Source organism: Osmerus eperlanus, chromosome 8 (assembly GCF_963692335.1).
Source record: "Osmerus eperlanus chromosome 8, fOsmEpe2.1, whole genome shotgun sequence".
NCBI lineage: Eukaryota > Metazoa > Chordata > Actinopteri > Osmeriformes > Osmeridae > Osmerus > Osmerus eperlanus.
Genome location: NC_085025.1, coordinates 9,220,121 through 9,243,206, shown reverse-complemented (window position 1 = coordinate 9,243,206; position 23,086 = coordinate 9,220,121). Strand labels below are relative to the sequence as shown.

General features: G+C 49.0%; 1 protein-coding gene across 1 annotated transcript in view; it reads left to right on the top strand.

Annotated features, from left to right (window-relative positions):
* The window catches only part of tbc1d32 (TBC1 domain family, member 32), a 39,289-nt gene extending 17,410 nt beyond the window's left edge, over window positions 1-21,879 (top strand). The window contains exons 20-33 of the mRNA XM_062467813.1: window positions 1,222-1,340; window positions 2,359-2,478; window positions 2,787-2,872; window positions 6,097-6,222; window positions 6,747-6,855; window positions 7,012-7,105; window positions 7,290-7,415; window positions 9,614-9,697; window positions 11,835-11,904; window positions 12,611-12,726; window positions 13,519-13,673; window positions 16,611-16,751; window positions 18,828-19,016; window positions 21,151-21,879. Of these exons, the coding sequence (XP_062323797.1) occupies window positions 1,222-1,340; window positions 2,359-2,478; window positions 2,787-2,872; window positions 6,097-6,222; window positions 6,747-6,855; window positions 7,012-7,105; window positions 7,290-7,415; window positions 9,614-9,697; window positions 11,835-11,904; window positions 12,611-12,726; window positions 13,519-13,673; window positions 16,611-16,751; window positions 18,828-19,016; window positions 21,151-21,270 (1,655 nt within the window). The 3' untranslated portion in view covers window positions 21,271-21,879. The remainder of the gene's footprint in view (window positions 1-1,221; window positions 1,341-2,358; window positions 2,479-2,786; window positions 2,873-6,096; window positions 6,223-6,746; window positions 6,856-7,011; window positions 7,106-7,289; window positions 7,416-9,613; window positions 9,698-11,834; window positions 11,905-12,610; window positions 12,727-13,518; window positions 13,674-16,610; window positions 16,752-18,827; window positions 19,017-21,150) is intronic.
* Window positions 21,880-23,086: the final 1,207 nt, after the last annotated feature.

Here is a 23,086-nt window from a genome sequence, read left to right as displayed (position 1 = left end):
AGCTCAAGCAGGCTGAGGAGTGATCCTCCCCCTGGTCCCCCCCCCCCTCTAATCAGTATTGTGCAGAGCTGTGCTGCTCCTCCTACATGCTGCTTGATGCATGGATGTCTTCTCAAGTGCTGCCGTGTTAATGCATCTCTCCTGTCTGGCGTGCCCTGCTGGACGCCAGACATGACATTCAGGCGCATGCTCAGCGCTCCTAGCTCAGCGCTCCTAGCTCCACGCTGCAGGCCTCGTGCATCTCCAGCAGGTCTAATTGACTGCTTTTGTTTACAATCTGCTGTTACAGTAATTGCCTCCCTGGTTTCCCTCGTTTTCACTGCAGAATGTAATTAAGATCAGCTATTCTTAGCTTCCCGCCTCTTGTCCAAGTAATTAGTTCAGGCTCTTTACACTCAATATCTATTTGCGTGTTTTTTGATTTTCAACATCTTGGAATCGCAAATCTGCTGTTTGCGATTCTGCTGCTTCGGTGTGTGTTGTTGGATTAGAGATGCTCAGTGTTTCAGCACAGTAGGCCAGGATGTATACAAAATTAATCGAACATCTATATTCATAATGATGGTGAAACAGTACTTTGATGTGAAGCTTTCCCTGTCCTAAGGTGTCTGACACATGCTACATACTTAAGTGTGCTGTTATCTTCACTTTTTCACCCGTTTTTAGAGTTTATGATTTACATAAAATCAATTATGTTTACGAAAATACATTTGGTACAGCTGAATGCCGAGGTTTATAATAATAATCCCGGCTCAATTCATTGCTTTCCATTTATTTAGTAAACAAATACACAACAATGGACTCTCTCTCACACACACGCACTCTCTCTAAAATATATATACAGATCCCTTTCTCTATTTCTTCTAAGAGCTACACACACACGCACACACACACACACACACCACAAAGAACATGATGATCCCAGGCAGAAGCCCCTCAGGCTGAGAGGCTTCTGTTATGTGCACACCTGTGATTCCAGGTGAGCTGCTGTGAGAAGTCTGGCTATGGCGTGATGGTGACCCAGGTGGCAGCTACTGCCCCGGGTGTGCGGGCTCTACACAGCTCAGGTACCCAACCCTGCCTGCTCACACCCAGCTAATTACCCTCTCACACAAACCTAGCCCTAACCCCCCCTCCGTCTCCCCCCCCCCCCCCCCGTCCGAGACTTGTCTGATGGCTATCTGTTGTGTGGGCGTGTGTACGTGTGGTGTGTGTTTGCAGGGTTCGTGCAGGCCCTGGTGGTGGAGATGTGGGCGGCGCTGGAGTGCGGCAGGGAGGACGTAAGGATGGTCCAGCCCAGGTCCGCCCCTATGGACCCGGTCGACAGGAGCTGCCTCAAGGTACGCCTGTGTGCGTGGGTGTGTGCCTTCCCGCGCGTGCGTGCGTGTGCAAATGTGCGTGCGTGCAGGTGTATGCAGGTGTGTTTTGGGCAGGCGTGTGTGTGTGGGAATGTGTGCACCGGTACGTGAGTGCATGTGTGTTTGATTGTGAGAGCTGTGTGTTTATGTATGTATGTGTGTGTGTGTGTCATAATCCAGCAGTCCTGTGCTAGCTTCAGGTTCCTGTACATCCCGTCCTCTCTATATTCCAAGCAGCAAGCGGCTCCACGCTCCCCTGCACACCATTAAACACCACCAGCGAAGGACGGGGTGACAGAACAGTGTTGCTTTTTCAATTAGTTTTGTTATTTGTTTTTCGCTTGAGAGCCTCTAAAGCCAGGCTAGTGGTGTGCGGAGTGCTGCAGGAGACAGATAACCATCAGGATGTCAGCTATTGGATCTAAATCCCATCTTCAGTATTCGGTCCAATCACTTTATAATCTTCTCATTCAGACCCAGCTGGTGTTCAGTCAGTCAGTCAGAGTTGTTTGTTGGTCCTGCGAAGGTCCCCGCCTCTGCCACGTTCTGCTGCTGGGGCCTGTGCAGACCGAGCCAGATAACACCACTCTGGATATTAAACAACGGGAGTTACGGAGGAGGGAGAGGGGCGAGTTGGAGAGGAGAAAATGAGGGAGGGATGGAGTTACAGTTCAGACCGAAGAAGAGAGAGTGAGGGAGAGAGAAGGAAAAGGGAGAGACAGAAAGGAGAAGGAAGGAGCAGGTTAACCCCCCAACACTGCGCTGACGTGCCAGACCCATTTGTGACTAACTGGACTCTCTCTCTCTGTCTCCCTACTGTCCATTACTCTCTCTCTCTCTCTCTCTCTCTCTCTCTCTCTCTCTCTCTCTCTCTCTCTCTCTCTCTCTCTCTCTCTCTCTCTCTCCTCATCCCTCTCTCTCTCTCTCTCTCCTCGTCCTCCCCCCTCTCTCTCTCTCTCTCTCTCTCTCTCTCCCTCCCCTCGTCCCCCTCTCCCCCCAGTCCCTTGTGTCCCTGGTGAATGTGCTGTCCTCCGGCCACGCTGTGTGGGAGCTCCTTTGGAAGCAGCCCCTCCCGAACATGCCTGACTACAGCCTCAGAGAGATACCCACCTCCATACCCGTGAGTTCTATACACACATGCACACACAAAGAGCCCAGTCTTTCACACATATCTGCTTGCACACGCACAAGAATGTGCACTCACACACTATTATAAAACGGGCTGCAGTTCCCAAGCTTGCCATAGGGGGGCATAGTAACTCTTTCTGAGCGTGAAGGCCCGGCGCTGCACACCTACTAATGGGTCTAAATGTTATTGGTTATTCACTCACAGCATGAAGTTACATTGTTGAAGTGCCCTTCCTTTCATTTATACACCCCTCCCTCCCCTTCTCCGTTTCCTCTCGCCTCTATTTGCCATCTCCACAGGACCTAATTGATCGCCTGATCGCTGTGAATTCAGACGAGAAAATTCATTCCCTTTTCAACTACGAACAATCGCATGCCTTCGGCCTCAGTACAATCAATTCCCCCCCTCCCCTCTCTCTTTTTCTCTGTCTCAGCGGCCTCTCTCTCTCTCTCTCTCTTCACACCAGAAGGTCCCAACAGCCTCTCTCATAAACGAAGAGGCCAGGTGCAGCAAAGGGCAACGTTGCTGCATTTGTTGTGTGGTTTACCATCCTATTATCCTGCCGCCCACCCTCCACCCCTTCACCTGGTTGATCAATACCTGGTTGACCGGGGTCTTTGTACTCTCTGATTACCCTGCATTGACTAGAGGATGGAAGGATTCCACTCCACCATGGGGAGAGATGAGCGGGGAGAGAGAGGGGAGGGAGAGAGGGAGGAGCGAGGAGGGGTAGAGGGATGAGGATGAGGGAAGAGGGGAGAGAGGGAGAAGAGAGTGGAGGGAGCAGAGGAGGGGAGGAGGGTGGGGGAGAGAGGAGAAAGGTGAATGGAATGGCAGGGGGACAGGCTCACAGGACACTGTGAGGTTCGGATACTGTTGTCTGGCTTTGTCTTCAGCCACATACTTCACTGAGTCATAGTCCCCCCATAGCCTCTGAGAATTGCATGAGGTGGGAGGAAAGGAGTGAGAGAGAGAGAGAGAGAGAGAGAGAGAGAGAGAAGAGAGAGAGAGAGAGAGAGAGAGAGAGAGAGAGAGAGAGAGAGAGAGAGAGAGAGAGAGAGGACCGTAAACCATGAGCTGTTTTGTTTACCACAGTCAGAGCTATAGAGTTATAATAAGGATTCGGTTTTACAAGAACACAGTCATGCATTACACTGAAGGCTAGATGGAATTACGCTTGCACGCACACACACACTCACATATGTAATAAACGTAAACGCACACAAATATACCGCACTTGCGCACGAGCAGACACACGCACACACGCATGCACCTCAAATGATGTAATCCCTCCCAAATGATGACATTTACTCTTGTTTTGCATTGCTTTCATGTTGGAGTCATTCCTATTCTCCCCTGAGCCTGTAACCTGTCCGGAGGGCTGTGACTGAAAGGGCAATGTATTCCACCCAGCCTCATACACCCACCCTGACCTCAGAGGCTGTCACTCAGGGGGAGTCCGCCTTGCAGGAGAGCAGGGGGGGGTGTGAGGCAGGCTAGGTGGCTGGCAGGGTCACCAAGACCCCCGCGTGTGGCTGGAGGTCTCAGAGGGCTGGAGGACTCCCTCGCCAAGGAGGCCGGACTTCCAGCCCTGCTGATCCCAGCAGCTCAGAGACGTGGTTGGAACCAGGTGGACGGAGTGAGATGGAGGAGAGAAGATAATTAAGGGAGGGAGGAGAGGAGGAGGGGGGAGGGAGGGAGAGGGGAGGGGAGAGTGGAGGGAGGAAGAGGAGAGGGGAGAGGGAGGAGGAGGGGAGGGAGGAGGGGGGAGGGAGGGAGGAGGAGGGGAGGGAGAGGGGAGGGAGGATGAGGGGAGGGAGAGGGGAAGAGGGGAGGGGAGGGAGGAGGAGGGGAGGGGGTTGGGACGGATGAAAGGTTTTCAGCTTGCACTGCTATGACAGTGTGGGTAAGCAAAGGTGTCATTCAACCTGTTACCATGGTGACAAGTCACAACATCACACAGACTCATCAATGGCTTTGATGAAGTGTTCCATCTCTCTTTTTCTCCCTCGCTCTCTGTCCCCTCTCTCTCCATCTCCCTCCTTCCCTCTCTCACTCCCTCTCTCTCTGTCTGTCCCTCCCTCTATCTATCTATCTATCTATCTATCTAATCTATACACTAGTCCGTAGGCTGTGTGTGCGCATGTGTGTGTGCATTTGTGTGTACATCCTCACATTAAAAGGACTGAGATGATTCTGAGATGATTCTGTCTCTGCTACAAGCGGCCACTCCTAACTCTTCAAAAAGGATCACTTACCAGCCACTCGGATAGGAGGGGATTGGCTTCCTGTTTTCTAAACACCTGGTGGTGTGTCATTTCCTGCTGTTCCATGAGTGGTGGTTGTTACCAGCCTTCTCATATCAACTGTGCTGGCTTTGTTGTGTTTGTCATGTAAGGAGAAAGTTAATGCTCTCTCTCCCTCCCTCCCTCCCTTTCTCTCTCTCTCTCTCTCTCTCTCTCTCTCTATCTCTCTCTCTCTCTTCTCTCTCTCTCTCTCTCTCTCTCTCCTCTCTCTCTCTCTCTCTCTCTCTCTTTCATTGTAGCTTTTTTGCCAGCTTCCCTGAGCCATATTACCGTAATACTTATAATTAAGACTAACTCCACTGTGAGTTTGGGCTGTGACACAACGCACACACACACACATACCTACACACAAAGCAGGCTCCAGAGAAAGCACGACAGGGTCATCCATCCCATCATTAGCAGCCATTAGGAAGGGAGAGATCTCTGTCACTTAACAATAACACCTCGAACTGCTGCTCATCGTTCACTGCTCCTCTCGTTGTCCCCCCTTCACTGCCTCCCTGTCTTTATTTCTGTCTCTGTCTCTCTCTCTTTCTGCCTTCCTCTCCCTGTCTCTATTTCTGTCTCCCTCTCCTTCCGTCTCTCCTCCCTCTCTTTTGTCTACCTCGTTCTGTGTCTCTCGCTCTGTCTCTCTACCGCTCTCTTTTTGCCCCAACATCACAGTCAGTTTCACCAATGATGTCGGAAAGCCCTATTGATCACATCACTTCAGTGTGTGTGTGTGTGTGTCTCTCTGAGTCGGTGAGTTGGTGTGAGTCTATGTGTGTGTGTCTCTGGTGATTTACTACTCTCTACAGCTGTGGGAATGTCCAGATCAATCCACAGTGATGTGCTCAGGCTCCAGCCCGCCTGCCTGCTATGCAAACCTCCCTACTTAGGCCCTCTAACAAATCCTGCTGATGGAGCGGGCTATCAGGCTGGCGAGCCGAGCCCAGAGCTAATGATGAGAATGATTAGAGGAGCAGGAGAAGAGCCTGGTGTACACAGTTTGCCCTCACGCGGTCACATCTGTCTGCTGGAGGCAGACGGGAAAGACACCATATGTGTCCAAGGACCTGTTTAGAAAAGTTGAACGTTTGTGCTTAGTTTGTGCTATTAGACAGCAGGATTTCAAAGGTTCTTTCTGTGTGGTGAAAGAGGTGTATTCCTGGAGAGGAACGCTTTGTCACCACGGTGGCAAACGGCTGCATTGACCTAACACCGATTTCCGTTGCAGTAAAACCGGCTAAACCATGTCACCTGTGTTTGTGGTGTGTGTTTCCGTGTGTGGATGGTGTATTGTGTGTGTGTGTGGGGTGTGTTCCAGGTTGTTGAGTGTGCTGTGCTGTAACCTGGACTCCCTGCTCCTGCTGGAGGTGCAGTACGGCCTCTCCACCCTGCTGCTCCTGAACCAGGCAGAGGACGTGACGGAGCACAGCGACGCCAGAGGGTAACCGGGGACAACAGCTTTCTGTTTACTCTTCCCTTCTTCCTCCTCTTCCTCCTCCTCCCCAGGATATGACAGGCCTCAGCTTAGCTGTTAGATTTAATCACGGCAGGATGAGGAATTGATCGTTTGCCTTGTCACGAAAAAATGAAATAAGCTGGAAGCTTGAGAGAGTGTTTGGGGGGGGGGGGGGCGGGGGGGGGTGGAGAGAGAGAGAGAGGGAGATAGAGAGAGATTCAGAGAGAGTGTGTGTGAGCGGGAGAGACCATTTCCAGAAGTGGTTGTGAGTGCTTGGCCAGGTTAATGGCTATTGTTGCTTCTGGTTATGAATTGAAGTGCTGAGAATTGCCCATACAATGTGTCAGAGTACACAGCAATTTAGAAGAGTGGAGGTCAACTAATTTCTCCTCGGCTCTTTTATCCTTTCATCCTCTCTGCTTTTTCCATCCTCTTCTCTCCTATTTTTCATCCTTTTCTTTTTTCTTTTCTTTTTTCACCTCCTCTCTTTTCCCTTCTCGTCCAATCAGAGAGTTCATCATAGACTGCCTGTCAGTGGAGAGGAACCACATCCTAGTGAGGATGAATGTGATTGGTGGACCCTCGGAGAGAAGACTTCCACCCAGAGCTCTTCAGAAGGTCAGTGGTCACCAGATATTAGACCCTGGAGTCCGTAAACAGCTGTCAGCATGAGATACTTATAGTACTAGATAGCCGTATAGTAGTGACACATTGCATCAGAGAGCATGCCTGTGATCATGCCTGTGACCATGCCTGTCCTCTGTCGTGCTCCAGGGATCAGAGCCGTACCCCTGGCCCATGTTCTCCTCCTACCCAGTACCCAGCTGCTACAGCCTGGATGCCCCCCAGACCCCCCCCGGCAGGCAGGGTAGGAGCCCCACTCTGGAGCACGCTGCACTCGGCCATGGATCTTCCATTATGTGTCACACGGTGACACATTTTCACATATCTGATATCACATTTCAGTGGTGTTTTGTGCATACTTTATGGATACATTTTAGTATAGCTGAGAAAGGTGTGCATTCTGTGTGTGTGTGTGTGTGTGCATGTAGACTCTGAGCTTGGTGTGTTCCTGGCATCATCCCAGGCCGCCCAGCATGAGGACAGCTGGATGGAGGTGTGTAGGAGACAGTTCTGCAAGGCCCTGACTACCAGACCCCACTCCCTCACTGGAGAAGGTGGGTGGAATACTGCACTCTGGCTCCAGCCTCTATGCCACAGCCACCAGCCTCAAGGCCCCGGCCCCCAGCCACTATCCTCCAGCCTCTATGTCCCAGCCACCAGCATTTAGGCCCCAACCTCAAGGCTATTCCTACAGGCTCCTGCCTACAGGTGCCTGCCTCTAAGCCCCAGCCTCCAGGCCCCAGCCTCCAGGCCCAGCCTCCAGGCCCCAGCCTCCAGGCCCCAGCCTCCAGGCCCCAGCCTCCAGGCCCCAGCCTCCAGGCCCAGCCTCCAGGCCCCAGCCTCCAGGCCCCAGCCTCCAGGCCCCAGCCTCCAGGCCCAGCCTCCAGGCCCAGCCTCCAGGCCCAGCCTCCAGGCCCAGCCTCCAGGCCCCAGCCTCCAGGCCCCAGCCTCCAGGCCCAGCCTCCAGGCCCAGCCTCCAGGCCCAGCCTCCAGGCCCCAGCCTCCAGGCCCCAGCCTCCAGGCCCAGCCTCCAGGCCCCAGCCTCCAGGCCCAGCCTCCAGGCCCAGCCTCCAGGCCCCAGCCTCCAGGCCCCAGCCTCCAGGCCCAGCCTCCAGGCCCAGCCTCCAGGCCCAGCCTCCAGGCCCAGCCTCCAGGCCCCAGCCTCCAGGCCCCAGCCTCCAGGCCCAGCCTCCTGGCCCAGCCTCCAGGCCCCAGCCTCCAGGCCCAGGCCCCAGCCTCCAGGCCCAGCCTCCAGGCCCCAGCCTCCAGGCCCAGCCTCCAGGCTACAACACTGTGTGTTAAAGTATTAACATCCAATAAGTCATTATCTCTCCATGAATAAGTGAAAAGTCAATCTACCACAGGATGAAATGCCATTGATCCCCTATTGACTGGTGAACTGCCACACCTGTGTGTGAGAGTAGGATCTATCTCACTGTGCTGGCAGGGCCAGTGTATCGATGAGCACTTGACTGTAGATAACGTCCGTGCAATGTTGTCCTACACTGTGGAGCCTAGTTTTTAGGGACAACAGCAACAGTATATACAATCATCCCTCCGCATACTGTACATACAGTCATCTCTCTACCAGCAAACTGAACATACAGTCATCTCTACCAGCAAACTGAACATACAGTCATCTCTACCAACAAACTGAACATACAGTCATCTCTCTACCAGCAAACTGAACATACAGTCATCTCTACCAGCAAACTGAACATACAGTCATCTCTCTCTACCAACAAACTGAATATACAGTCATCTCTCTACCAGCAAACTGAACAGTCATCTCTCTACCAGCAAACTGAACATCATCTCGTCATCTCCACCGGTGTACATAGTTTCATCTGTCTCAGCATGCATACATACATCCAGCTGCTGTGGTAAGCCTTTGAGAGAGCTGCTCTATAGCTCTGATTGCAGTCTCTTCATTCAAGTCATCAGGAGTCATTGTGTGTTCAATAGACCCCCTGGAGGTCTCTCACAGGACTGAGAGAGCCCCGCTGTGTGTGTGTGTGTGCGTGTGTTTAGGTATTAGTTGTGAGAGATGGTGTGAGTTACACACGCACACACGATGCGTAAACCAAATGAGGGTCTTTGTTGAAGACTGATGAACATCAGTGTTCTTAGAGCTTCTTCCTGTATTGATGAGGAACCAGACAAGATGGCTGATGAGCTGTGCTCCAGGATTAGTCACAGGCTGCCTCCTGCATACAGCAGGTGGAGGCATGGCTGGCTGGTGTGTTGTTATAAAGAAGATGTGTCATTGAATCGAGATCGCTTTCCACATCTGCCATGTGCTGTTCATCCAGACGATGCATCGGTTAAACAAGTGACATGAGTGAAATGAGTGTATCTAAAAGGCTGATTGTAATACTAGAGTAATAATAGCCCCATGGTTGAACTCCCATCTGGCTCCTCTCTCAATCTAATCATGGGATGGGAACTCTGCTACCTGAGAGAGAGAGACAGGCATATAGAGAGGAGGTAGAGGAGGTAGAGAGAGGTAGAATGAGGAAGAGAGGTAGAGAGAGAGCTTGGAAGATGTAGATAAAGAGGGAGAGAGAGAGTGTCTGGGGGAATCGATGCACCTTTAGAAAGAGGCACTCTTGTGTAATCTCCTCTGGATTTTGAGCTCTGATGCAAAAGAAATTCCAAATCTTCCAGGATCTTTGTGTGTGTGTGTGTGTGTGTGTGTGTGTGTGTGTGTGTGTGTGCCTCTCTAACATGCAGCCTCTGCCTTTCTGTTCAGTGCTGGCCGACCTTCTGGAGAATGTGGTGATGCACCTGTCCTCCTGTCCAATGGAACGCTTCTTCCCTCCCACCCAGTACAAAGGTCAGTGTGTGTGTGTGTGTGTGTACCTCCTGTTCCCTAGACACAAACCCCTTCCTCTAGTGTATATGTTTGGATGTACCCTAGAATTGAGCACACCTTATTGTCAAGAGAAAGGTCACTACTCCATGCATGAGCTTGGTGTGGTGTTTCAGGCGAACCACTACCCAGGGACACATAATACTTTTGACATTCACAGCTTCACATTAATATAGACAGCAATGAAAAAACAGATTTAGTTGATCCAGTTCAGACCTTGGAAGTCCCATCCATACTGCTAGGTCCTCCGACACTGGGGTGTGTGTGTGTACAGTGTGTGTGTGTGTGTGTGTGTGTGAGTGTGAGTGAGTGAGTGAGTGAGTGAGAGAGTGAGAGAGTGAGAGGGTGAGAGGGTGAGAGGGTGAGAGAGTGAGAGAGTGAGAGAGTGAGAGAGTGAGAGATAATTGTGTGTACTTCAGGCCTCCTATCTGCAGCTGAGAGAATTATTTAGACAATGGCGCCATCATTATCGAGATACCATATGGTTGATATGTAATAAAACATGGCTGCTGTTTCTACCTAAATCTGCAGAGAGGGTCTGGGCTCAGGCCTTGTGGGCTGCCCTTTATTCTCTTTCTGAGGAGATTAGATTTCGGAATAAAACTACTGCACCTTGACAACACATCCCCTATCCCATACGCACACACACACACACACTTCTTTCCCTCCCATGCACACCCTTCCACACACACACACCTTGCATCACACAAACACACATACACACATCTCTGGGACCACTTTATCTATAATTAACTATGTTTAATTAGTTATTAACTCGTCTCTGCGGTTGTCCATGTCACCATCCGTTGCTGTATAAAAAGCTCAGCCATTTAAAGTGCTGCTACTATAATACAGACTATCTTACCTCATGTATTATTCATGCAGAGTATTTATTATTGTGGTGTCTGGCTCAGAGTTCAAACAGTAAATAACTGGCTTACGATAAATATAATGTTTACTTCAGGATCTAGAAGAGCTCATGTGATTAGGCAGCCATGGCTGTGACCCTCAGGGAGCTATTGTGACTGGCCAGCCCTTGCAGGGACCTTAGGGAACTCTCTTGTTATTGGCCAGCCTTAGTTGGGACTCTCAGGGAGCTCTTATGATTAGGCAGCCATGGCTGAGACCACCAGGGAGCTCTTTTAATTGACCAGCCATGGTTGGGACCGTCAGGGAGCTCTTATGATTGGGTAGTCATGGTTGGGACCCTCGGGGAGCTGTTATGATTGGCCATCCCTGGTTGGGACCCTTTAGGGAGCTCTTATGACTTGCCAGTCCTGGTTGGGACTCAACAGGGAGCTCTTATGATTGGCCAGCCCTAGTTGGGACCCTACAGGCCGACAAAGAAAACGAAAACTTTTCAATTTTCCCTTTTTACCTCACTTTTATTTCTTCTCCCTTCTGTTTTCCCCCAAACACACACACACACACTTTCTCTTCCCCTTGTTCACCCATCGGCTATCAAGTCATTTCTTTTACCAAATGGTGTTTCTGGGGAACAGCTGTCATGGCCTGTGAGGGTTAGCTAGTTCTCCTCCTACTGTTCACGCTCCTCCTGCCTCCTGTCCGGTCAGTGTCTGTGTGATTGACAATAACTCCAGGCTCAGCCGTCTGCTTCAGTCGAGTGCTCCCGGTGTTAGCGGAGAGCCGGGCCGAGCAGAGGAGTCCAGCTATTTGCAGAGCGTGAACCCGGTGTCCTCCCAGCATCTCTCTCCTCTCTGGAGGAGCAGTCTGTTCTCCGGCAGAACCTTTCTCCCTGCCAGGCCCAGCCGGGGTGAAGGACTTCGCAACAAGCTGTTAGTCTGAACATGATTGGTGAACAATAACAGTAAGCTAGGCTGTTTGACATGGAATGTGTAAGTGTGACTTGAACCTGGTATTATGAACTGATCTTGTCTAAGTCGTGATGAGATTACTCTGCCCTGCAGAGAAGGAGCACTGGGAGAAGAGACAGAATGTGTCTACAACTCACTAATAACTACCTTCAGCACTCACTGGTACTGGAAATAATGAGCAGAGAGGAGAGGGAAGGAGCTCTAAATAGATCTGTGGCCATATGATATCATATACATGGTAATGTTGTTCTCTGTCTGTGTGCCAGTGGAGGATCATAGGGTGAAGACTGTCAGCCTGTCACCTGTCCAACGGCTGGGCATAAACACTTGTCTCAGGTAAACTACACACCTGTACAGTAACACACTTCTCTCTCGCCCTTCATCTCTTCCCCCCCCCTCTCTCTTTCTCTCTTTCTCTCTTTCCTCTCTTTCTCTCTTTCTCTCTGCCTCTTTCTCTCTGCCTCTTTCTCTCTCTCTCTCTCTCTCTCTCTCTCTCTCTCTCTCTCTCTCTCTCTCTCTCTCTCTCTCTCTCTCTCTCTCTCTCTCTCTCTCTCTCTCTCTCTCTCTCTCTCTCTCTCTCTCTCTCTCTCTCTCTCTCTCTCTCTCTCTCTCTCTCTCTCTCTCTCTCTCTCTCTCTCTCTGCAGTAGAAGCCGTGGGATGGCCAATACTGATAAAGCTAATCACAACTTGTAGTCCTAATTTAGACACAGCTCAACAGTGCTTGACATCTAGAACAATGCCTCAACTTTCTATGAACTCATTGAAAGTGTTGTCTTTGGGGCAATATGCAAATGAAGGGAACCGAGCTCTATGCAGTAAAGAGGCTCGTTGGGGTAATTATACACAATCTCCTATTAACCCTAATTGTCTGTATGGAGCATTATCTTAATTAGTTGGATAAATGAACATGTATGGAGAGTGGTCCTGGGTGGGTTTTAAACCTTTGAATTGTTCTTATGAAGCTGAATAGCATGCAGCTATCTAGTGTTGTTTAATCCCAGGCATGTGTGTGTGTATGTATGTGTGTGTGTGTGTCTCCAGGTACGGCCATTATCTCAAGCTGCTGGGAGACAGCAGTGAGGAGGGCCTGATTCTGCTGCTGAAACACTGCCACCTTTTCCTGTCAGAGCAGACGACATCGCTCACGTCCCCCCTCTGTATCCTTCCACCTCAAACTAGTACAGCCTTGGTCACATCATCCCAATGTATCCTTCCACCTCAAACTAGTACAGCCTCGGTCACATCATCCCAATGTATCCTTCCACCTCAAACTAGTACAGCCTTGGTCACATCATCCCAATGTATCCTTCCACCTCAAACTAGTACAGACTTGGTCACATCATCCCAATGTATCCTTCCACCTCAAACTAGTACAGCCTTGGTCATATCATCCCAATGTATCTTTTTACCATATTTCTACCAATTTGAGCCAAGGTCATATCACCCCTCTGTATCCTTCCACCTCAGTCTAGTACAGCCTCATTCACAGTATATGTATATGTAGATGCTGATCATAGATAGTGCTGTATCTCGGTCCGTGAACAAGTGGGTGATTTGAGTTCAGATCAGCAGTCAGAAGCTGTTGACCAAGCGGAACTTGACTAATGATGTTTACGATGATGATGGAGTGTGTGCCATGGGCTCCCCAGCCCCCTCCCCCCATCCTCCTGCCTCCAAGACCTCTGCTCTCCTCCCACTGAGCTCTCTGTCATCGACCCTGAATAGACCTGAGCCCCCTCACTCCACCCTGCTAGCATGTCAGTCAGACTGACATGACCCACTGGGTTCACGACCTCCCCCCCACCCCCCCTCTCTTTTCTCTCCTGCTTTTCTCCCTCTCTATCTGTCCTCGCTCTCTCTATCCTCCCTCTCATCATTAGTCTCCTCAGACGGGTCCTAGTGTCCAGCCACGTCTCCTACAGATACGTCCTTGACCCCTCTCCTAGCAGCCGCTCTGCAGGGGGGGTACCCAGGTCATGACTGGCTGGCCTCCACCCTCTACCTCCTCATGAGGGGGGACCCCCAGCGCACCCTCAGCCTGCTCCTCCACCTCTCCACCCTGCTCACCTCCGCCTTCCTCTGGCCCCCCCGGCTCCACACATCGGTCAGTACACACACGCACATGCACACACATGCACACACACCTACATACACATTCCCAAACCCTTTTGTCCCACACAAGCCACACACACACGCCCCGTCCATGCATGTGCGCACACATTGTCGGATCTGGTTTCTTAGTAGATCATCGAAAAGGACGCTCAGTCGTAGTTGGATCGAATACAAGTGGCTTTTATTCACTTCAATACAGGATACACACACACACTGGGTATTTTGCGCATTAAAAGCCCAATTATTACACAAACCCAAGCTTGCTTTTTACTCCTAAAAAGTCTGCCCCTTTCTAAACATAACTGTGTTGCAAGAGTTGTTACATGTCAATTTCCCTCTGCTCCTTGTCAATATTTAATATGTGGGCCGTCCTGACATTTAACTCGCAGTGTTCTTATGTCCTAATTTGGTTATTGGAAAGAGCCCATGAGTTCCTGATTACTTATCAGTCTGCTTATCAGTTATAACAGGCCTCCAACGCCTGGGGCAAAGTTGGTGGTAAGAGCATGTGTCCCCTATCTCTCCATTTGGCTGGATAATATGTTTTCCTAACGTCAATCATCCTCTCAAGGATCCTTCCCAGATCAACCTGGTTCACATGAGGACAAACATAAAATATTAAAAGCAGTCTTATAAGGCTTAATCCCAATTCTCTGTCTTGCCCATACCCCTTACCCATACCCCTTAGTTTACCCCTAGCCCTTGTCCCTCGAAACTGAGGGGTAAAGGCTACATAGCCCTATAAAATGAGACACCACTTGGTTACGGTTACATATATCGATGTCTCCAAAGCAAGTAGTGTTATGCACTGATATAATAATGGAGTTTAGTTAAAACTGTAGACATGCATGGAGTCCATTCAAGGCTAATCAGAGAAATGCGGGACTGTTGTGCAAATCAGCAATGTAACGTTAGAGTACCAAACTAGCGATAAAAAAAAAAAAATCAATTTAGAACATGGTTGCAAATACATATGTACAGGACTGTGTAGATCACAAAACAAGACTGTCGTAATTTTTTATCAATTACTTAAGCCGAAAATATTACATTTATGGGACTCTGGATGATCTGGGCGCCATTGTTGCAGGTTGCGCAGTATTCACATACCCCTTGGTTTCAAGTAAGCCCCCGAAAACACTTGGTTTTAAGGGGTATGTACCCCTTAGCCCTACCCCTCGATCAAAACGAGTATTGGGACAGCCCTGACTCACGTAAAACTAAGGGGTAGGGGTAAGACAGAGAATTGGGATTCGGCCTAATACACAAGGGGCCGTCCTCCAGTTTTCCCGCTCCGACAACATGCAAATACTCGCATACACACACGTATTCTCTTTTCTTTTTCTCTATTTTACGCACACACACACACACACACACACATGCTCACATAACTATACAGTCAAGTAAAAAAAAAAAAGATCTCTCCCCCACTCTCTCTCTTTCACTCACTTGCTCACTTCCATCTAGATTCCGTTTAAGCAGTAATCAGTGTAAAGGGGGGCAGCGGTATTGAAGAGATAAACAGCTTTTTCATTTAGCAAGAGCCTCAGAATCCTGCTGCAATTGGATTTCTGTGAAACTCGGTCTGCCAGCCACGCCTGTGTGGGAGCAAGTGCGCTCCAAAGATGATGTGCATTTTAATGCTAAACACCCCCCCCCCCCCCCCCCATTTCCACTTTAAAAATCTACGCTCAGCAACTGGAAACACACTGAAGTTTGAATTATGTGATCATCAGCGTGTATCCGTGTACGGGGACCATTTCAATGCCTCATTCCTGACTGGGATGGGTATGGCGACTATGATGAGATTTCGATGCAGTGCTCATTATCTTTTCCCCCTTCCTAACATTATTCTGCTGCGGCCATCCCTGCCTGAGCATGCTGCTGCTGAAGGGCCTTCCTGTCTGCTAACACAGTTTCAGCTGTGAGCGGGTGCCTCTGGAAGGGGAATGTGCTGTGGTGTGTGGAACTGTAGAGGTGTGTGGAGGTGTGAAGGCCGATGTACAGCTGCGCAGCACGGTATAGAAGTGTGTAGGCCTTTCAAGAGCTGTGTAGAGCTGTGTAGGGCCATCTGGTTATATGTAAAGATGTATAGAGATGTTTAAAGGTGAATAGAGGTGCGTAGACCTATGTATAGCTGTGTGTGTATAGCTGTGTAGAGGTGTGTATAGGTGTGTGGGTGGGTGTATGGCATCTAGAGGTGTGTAAGGCTATTTTAAAGGTGTGTAGTTCTCCATGTAGAACTACTATATAGTTCAATGAAAGGTAAGACTGGATCTGAAGAATGGAGTTCTGCGGGGGGCCTAATGACTGCTCCTCCAGGGCGGGTTGTTTAGGCTGCACATTGAAGCATATTAGGGCGAAGCCCCGCAAAACCCAGACAGAGAGAAAAGCGGCTCCAGTTCCTTTATGAACATTTAGGCTTTTCGAGTGTTCAGCGTGAGGTTTAGGTGTTGTGAAAGTGCTTGTAAATCACTGTTATCGGGCCACCCGTAATCAGGGCCCGGGAGAAGTCCCAGCGTGGAGGCACCTTCACCGCTGATTGGATCTAGACACAGCAGCACTATCGTCTTTGCACCTCATGTGGTCGATTCTCTCAATACCTTGGAGGACACAGGGACAAGTAATTATGTGGTAGCAGCAAATTTACCCAGCTCAGTCGGTTAGCACACACGCACACACACCACCCACACACACAGAATGCACACACACACCTCCCTCGCCACCTCCCTCTCTCCCTCCCTCTCTCCTCCGCTCTCTCTCTCTGTCTGTCCCAGGGGGAGAGAGCTCCCTGTGTGGCAGAACTCCTCAAACAGAGTTGACATCTGTGTGGTCTGCTCGAGTTTAGTCTCGTTGTCTCAGTGAGTGGTCATTGCCTCACACAGCTCATTGTGTGTGTGTGTGTGTGTACGTGTGTGTGTGTGTGTCTCAGGTGCACCTGTCCCCGGAGGTGGCAGAGTCAGGCATCCACCCAGCGTACTGGTGCACAGCCCACTACGTGGAGATGCTGCTGAAGACAGAGGTGCCTCTGGTCTCATCTGCATTCAGGATGTCTGGGTTCACTCCTTCACAGGTAGGCTAACCAATTAGCTATCCTCTGTCAGCTAGGATAACCAACTAGCTATCCTGTGTCAGCTAGAATAACCAACTAGCTATCCTGTGTCAGCTAGTCTAACCAACTAGCTATCCTGTGTCAGCTAGTCTAACCAACTAGCTATCCTGTGTCAGCTAGGCTAACCAACTAGCTATCCTGTGTCAGCTAGGCTAACCAACTAGCTATCATGTGTCAGCTAGGCGAACCAACTAGCTATCATGTGTCAGCTAGGCTAACCAACTAGCTATCATGTGTCAGGTAGGCTAACCAACTAGCTATCCTGTGTCAGCTAGGCTAACCAACTAGCTATCCTGTGTCAGGTAGCCTTACCAGCCATCTTCTCCTCTCAGGTATGAAAAAATAGAAATTTAATGAAAACATGTTAAGCTCTCATTTAATATATTTAAATTAGAATTATGTATCCAGTTTTTCCACTTGGGCAGTATCTTTCCTCCCTTAAGGTGATATAACACAGTTATGCTATACCACCGTCTGTAGATGATCGCCATGGCACCAGCGTGCCAAACGGCATCCCCTTGACGGAGGCATCGAAACTCAAACAAAGACAAAAAACTTTCACCTTGAAATCTTTCCTGTTTGATCTCGTCCTGCGTGTGTGTCTGTGTCTGGGGCTCACCGCGGTGTCAAACTTTGTTATGTGTCAGCAGAGACACTTCAAATGTTGAATGTAAATGCACCATCTTCTGAAGTCCAAGTCATGGGGAAAGAGGGAAATCTTCTTTTAACATGCACCTCATCTCTCTCTCTCTTTCTCTTTCCCCAAGAACACCCCCTCTATACCCACGCTCGGCGTGTACGAGAATATAACTCTCTGTCACAAACAAAACCATGCCCCTTTAAGCAAGTTAGCAAAGGCTTGACGAAGCTGGAGTAGAGGAAGGGAAAATTGTATACAGAAAATTGTATACAGCTCTGACATTCGTACAAGGTCACCCCGTTGGTTATTGTGAGTGCCTGAGTGAATTCCAACACCTTGTTGAAATTCCATCTGCCGGTGCTGTACCTATGACTATGCTTTGGTGGCGTCATTAGTATTATTGGCAAGGTTTTTGAGAGTGCGATGACTGAAATTGTGTGTGTGTGCTCATGCGTTGATGTGCAGTGTGTGTATGTTGAGAGAGGGAGAGAGTGTGTGTGACTGTGTGTGTGTGCGTGTACAGTGTGTGCATGTATGCATTCTTGTGTACTTTTGAGTGCACGAGTGCAAGAGAGAGAGAGAGTGCATATGCACATGTGTGTTTCTTGTTTATTTCAACAGTCTCTCCTGGAGCCTCTCAGTCCAAAAGAACACCTGCAAAGGTTGTCTCACCAGGTCCAGCCCGTATCACGTGGGCTGGGGCCTTACCGCAGTGGCCTGGCTTGTTGCTGCATGTCTTCCCCTCTCTACCCTGCCTTTTCTGTCCCTCTTCACTGTCACTGTCCAATAAAGAAAGAAAAAGAATAACACAGCTACAGCAGGAAAAACAACCATCTCTGACTCCTGGGGAGGCCTGGAGGGGGACATTTAGTTCCCACGGCCAGCCTCTGTAGAGCGTCCTGGCAGAAGGCTCTTTCTCTTTCTGTCTCTCTCTCTCTCTCTCTCTCTCTCTCTCTCTCTCTCTCTCTCTCTCTCTCTCTCCTAGCTGGACCTGGTGTTAGGAGTGTGTATGGAGGGTTGGTGGAGGGGGCTTGGAGGGGTTGGTTGGTTCTTTGTCTCCGCCAGTACTGATGAGGGGGTCTGAGAGGGGGCGGGAGCGCTATGTTACTGTGCCAGGCAGCACAGCAGCTGTGTGTTGCTTCAGTATGCAGAGGTGGGTGAACAATACAGCTAATTACACCCTGGCTGGTCTGTTAGTTTGCAAGCATGCGTGCATACACACACACACACGCACGCCTGACACAGTCTTTTTTCAGGATCCGCTGCTCTGTCCCTGGCCTGGAAGTATCTGGTACCACTGTGATGCTGCTAACATACTGAGGAAGTGGTTCTCTGAATTCACATGACATGCCACTCTGATGTCCGTGTCTGTGTGTGTGTGTCTGTGTGTTTTCCAGATATGTATGCAGTGGCTGGGCCAGTGTTTCTGGAACTACCTGGACTGGAGCGAGGTGTGTGTGTACGTGTGCACATGTGTGGTGATGGGAGCCGACTACCAGGTGTACATGTGCGTGGCCGTGCTCAAACATCTGCAGCATCTCATCCTCCAGCACACACACGCTCAGGACCTGCAGCTCTTCCTCAAGGTGAGGACGTCTGGGAACTCGCACACACGTACACACGTACACACAAATGCACAAACGCGCCACTGCGTGTAGATGTCGTCTTCATTAGAAAGGAAAATGGGCGTTTCCCAGAGGCTCACGGGGCAAGAGCACACGGCACTAAGGCTGAAGCCTTAACGCAGGAATGCCGGTTCGATTTCCGAACCAGTCCATTCCATTCGTGTCTTCCCCTCTCTCCCTCCCCCTGCTTTCCTGTCTCTCCAACTGTCTGGATAATTAAAGAAAACATTTAAATGGAAATGACTTGCATGTCTGCAGAGATAGGAGGGAAAGTGAAGGTGAGAGAGTAAGAAAGAGAGGGGTGAAGAGTAATAAAGCAAATGAGGAGAGGAAGAGAGAGACAGTAGGAGATGAGAAAAGAACAGGAAGGTTTTTGTCTGTGGCCTGTGACTCAGATGTTTCATGAAACAAACAGAAATAAAGTCTCTCTTTGTTCCTTTAACATTCAAACACAAATTGCCTGTCATTGCGCTACAATACTTCTTGCTTCTCATCCAACATGACTGCATTTTTCTCGCCTCTCTCCCACACGCCTCTCTTCTCTCTCTCTCTTTCTCTCTCTCTCGCACCTCTTTCCTCCCATCTCCAGAGTCTACCTCTCTCTCTCGTATTCACATATTACCTATCTTCCTCTCAAACAACTCTGCAGAGACATGTTTTAAGGAGCCTGCCAGTCAACCCCCATTGTCTACAGTACACCATGTCTGTCTTTCTCCCAGAGAAGAATGAATCTAAGCTCTGTACCAACCTGGCCGAGTTGGTTTCAATGCTTCATGTTACATATCTTCTTCCTCTCTCTCTCTCTGGGTTTAATTTCTGCAGCTGTGTTTACGGCCGTCTCTCCTGAGACGCGGGGCTCACGTTAAGTGAAATCCTCTGGTCATTCTGTTAGCTGCTCAAACAAAAGGCCCGTGAGTCCCTCATCCCCTCCGGTTGTGGCGGAGCTCGAAGTCTTGTCATTAGACAGAATAGTCTTTACGCCGTTGTCATCCCGACAGCACAGCCGCGGCTGGACAGCATGATGAAGTGGAGGCACGAGGCATGCTGTAGGAACACAGATAACAGCTCTTTATTATTAGGGTCTGTCACTCTCATACTCTCTCACGCACTCACACTCTTTATTTTTTTCTTCATCTCTGGTACATTCTATGTCTCTCACGCACGTGTGTAAATCTCACTTCAAAAGCATTACTTGCTTTTCATTCCCTTGTTCAACCTGATGTAAATCAGCATAAATTGTCTGCAAGACACATCAATTGTTGTCTGATAACAGTGCTCTAGGAGTGACACAAAGCAGCAATCAGTGAAGGGTTCCATACGGTTCTGCTGCTATGTGCTGTGTATGCCGCTAGTATTGGATTTGTTGGTGATGTCAGCGAACGGCTGTCCTCGGGGGATATTGTCCCTCCCTGGCCACCGTACATCCCTCCCACCCCGTCCCTGATCAGCACATTAAATTTTATTTGCTCTACTCTTCATTTTCACTGCCAGCAAGGTCGAGCATTGCCGTTAAACTTGTATCAGGCAGTAATTATAATGCCGTCAGTTATGCTGCTGACTGTACAAATGAACCAAATGAAATGTATTTCTGTCTTAGTTCGCTCTCTGGGCTCCAGCCAATAGAGAGGCTTTAAATGGCATCTCGGCATCTCACCCCTCACACAGTCATACACACACACAAACGTTGCTACTACACATCGTTAAGCTTACACTCACCTTGAAGAAAGAGTTGTTGCCGTTGTTGTTGTAATTAGCTTGACAGCATTAACATGCTTTAGCTGACTCGAACACAATGCCCTACACTACACGATACGCAATGCAGGTCTAAGGTAGCAACTCCATGCATCTCAATACACCCACCTCTGAGCAAATTATTTAGAGAGCTGCGTTGTCCTCAGCAGGTTCTTGTTTCAAGTCCCTAGACACGCTGTCCTGGAGTAGACAGCATTGCTGGTAGAGATTGGCAGAGATCCAAAGTACGGTTTATTAGTCCCCAATCTAGTTCCTAGGAACTTGTGACTATTGGAGAATAACTTGCTGTTGTTAAGGATTGTGTTGCTTCTATTATGTCTTTGATGCGTATTCCTCCCATCAGGAGGATCCAATCCAGGACTTCAGAGTCAGCAACTATTTGGAGTACATGGAGGGGCTGGAGAGAAACTACCGGAGCCTGGTGCTTCCTGACATGAAGAACATCACTAGTAGGATCAGCTAGTTGACTTGCAATAAACCACTGAACATCAGGCAAAAGAAAAAGCTAGCCGGCTAGCTATGAACTCCTCAGACCCTCACTAGCATTCTAAACGATCTGGTTGGCTATGAAAGGACTGAAGCCATCGTGCACACAGCCCTGGCACAGGTGTTGAGAAGCCAGAGAGGTTTGAACCGGGGGTCCTTGTTAAACATGAAAGCCATGCCTGAAGCTTGAGCCTTGCTCTCTGTGGTCGGCCACATGGCCCGAGACCTCTGTGTCTGGTCCGCTAGCCAGGTTACTGATCCAGGCATCTCAGGACGCAGGGTCCACAGCCTGTAGCAGGCCTCAGCTGCATCCACAGCCCGGCAGGATGAAAAGGATTGGCGTGTTCAGTTCTCTACCGTACGTCTCGTACTCTAGGAGCCCCGTGGCTTTTCTACCACTTCTTTATTCCATTTTCTCTTAACTGGCTAAAAAGGATGTAGACGAGTAGCTGTGGACGTGTGCTGGTGTTACTATCATGTATGAAACAACGAGTGTGTATTAGTCTGGATGATGACGTTCTGTAATGCATGACGATGACTTGGCGATGTTAGAAGTCGTGGATGCTTGTTTAAATAAAGCTTGGAAAATAAAAAGTGTGTGTTGGTGGTAGATAAATATACATACACACACACATGTATGTGTATAGTATACTATATATGCTATTTGGGTGTGCTCAAGCCTTCGGCGAGAGCACAACCTTTGTTCTCTCACATATATATTATTATTATTTTTTATTTTTTTCTTTTTGCCCCCCTAAAACTCAGTCAATATTTGGCCTACATAGACAACGTAGGTGTCAAAAGTTTCGTCTTGGTAGCGATTGAGTTGCCTGTATTGGAATTTACGTTCCGTTGCATGGTTTGGGCTTAAGTTAAGTTTTTGTGGCGAAAAGTGAAGCTAACGGTGGCTAATTTGCTAGCCACAGTCACTGACGTTACTAACGTCACTAACGTCACGAAAACACGCGTGACTACCTTTGGCAGAACATTCGTTTCGCATCTGTTAACTTGGGGGATAGCTAGGCTAACTATAGCTTTACTGCAAGGCAGCTGCAGAAACGCCACAAGCAAAGAGGCCAGGGTGATAACTATTTACTCATTTTACTTTGTGATATGACACACAATTGTGATGTGTAATGTACAGTATAAGCTGATATTATTAAGGAAGTACATCTACTTTCGGAAACAGTAGTCTACTATTTCACTGAAGTATTAGCATCATGACATTAGCCTGTGTTGCCCGGGCAACACATACTACAGTGGTCTATGATGTAGCGTTATCTGTTTTCAATCGTTAAAATAAACATTCCTCACATATACATTTTCGTTGTAGGATTTATTATGACATTAGATTACAAGTAAACGATTTGTGAGTGAAATTATCATTACCTGTGGTTTCAATCCAGTGTATCACTGCAACGCTGTAGCCTACGCGAGACACTACAAAAACATCTACACAGCTGTAGGAAGTCAAACGGCGACAGAACATGTTCGGCACTCCCCTTACTTAAATCAAAAGTCTATCTAACTACTAACCTGAACTTCATTGCCACAGCCTAAACTTTGTCAATCTGTTCATGAAAATAATTAATTTCAGCCTAAACCGTACAACGGAACGTTAAATCCAATTCAACCAACGCAATCGCTACCGAGACGAACACAGCAGTAGTCTAGTACTGTACCGTAGTAGTACAATTTACCGGGGCAGCTTCTCCACACAGGGCTATATCGCATTTTGCGTTGTTACTGACAATGATCGCTATCAGTGAGCTTTTTATGAATAAGCGATTTTC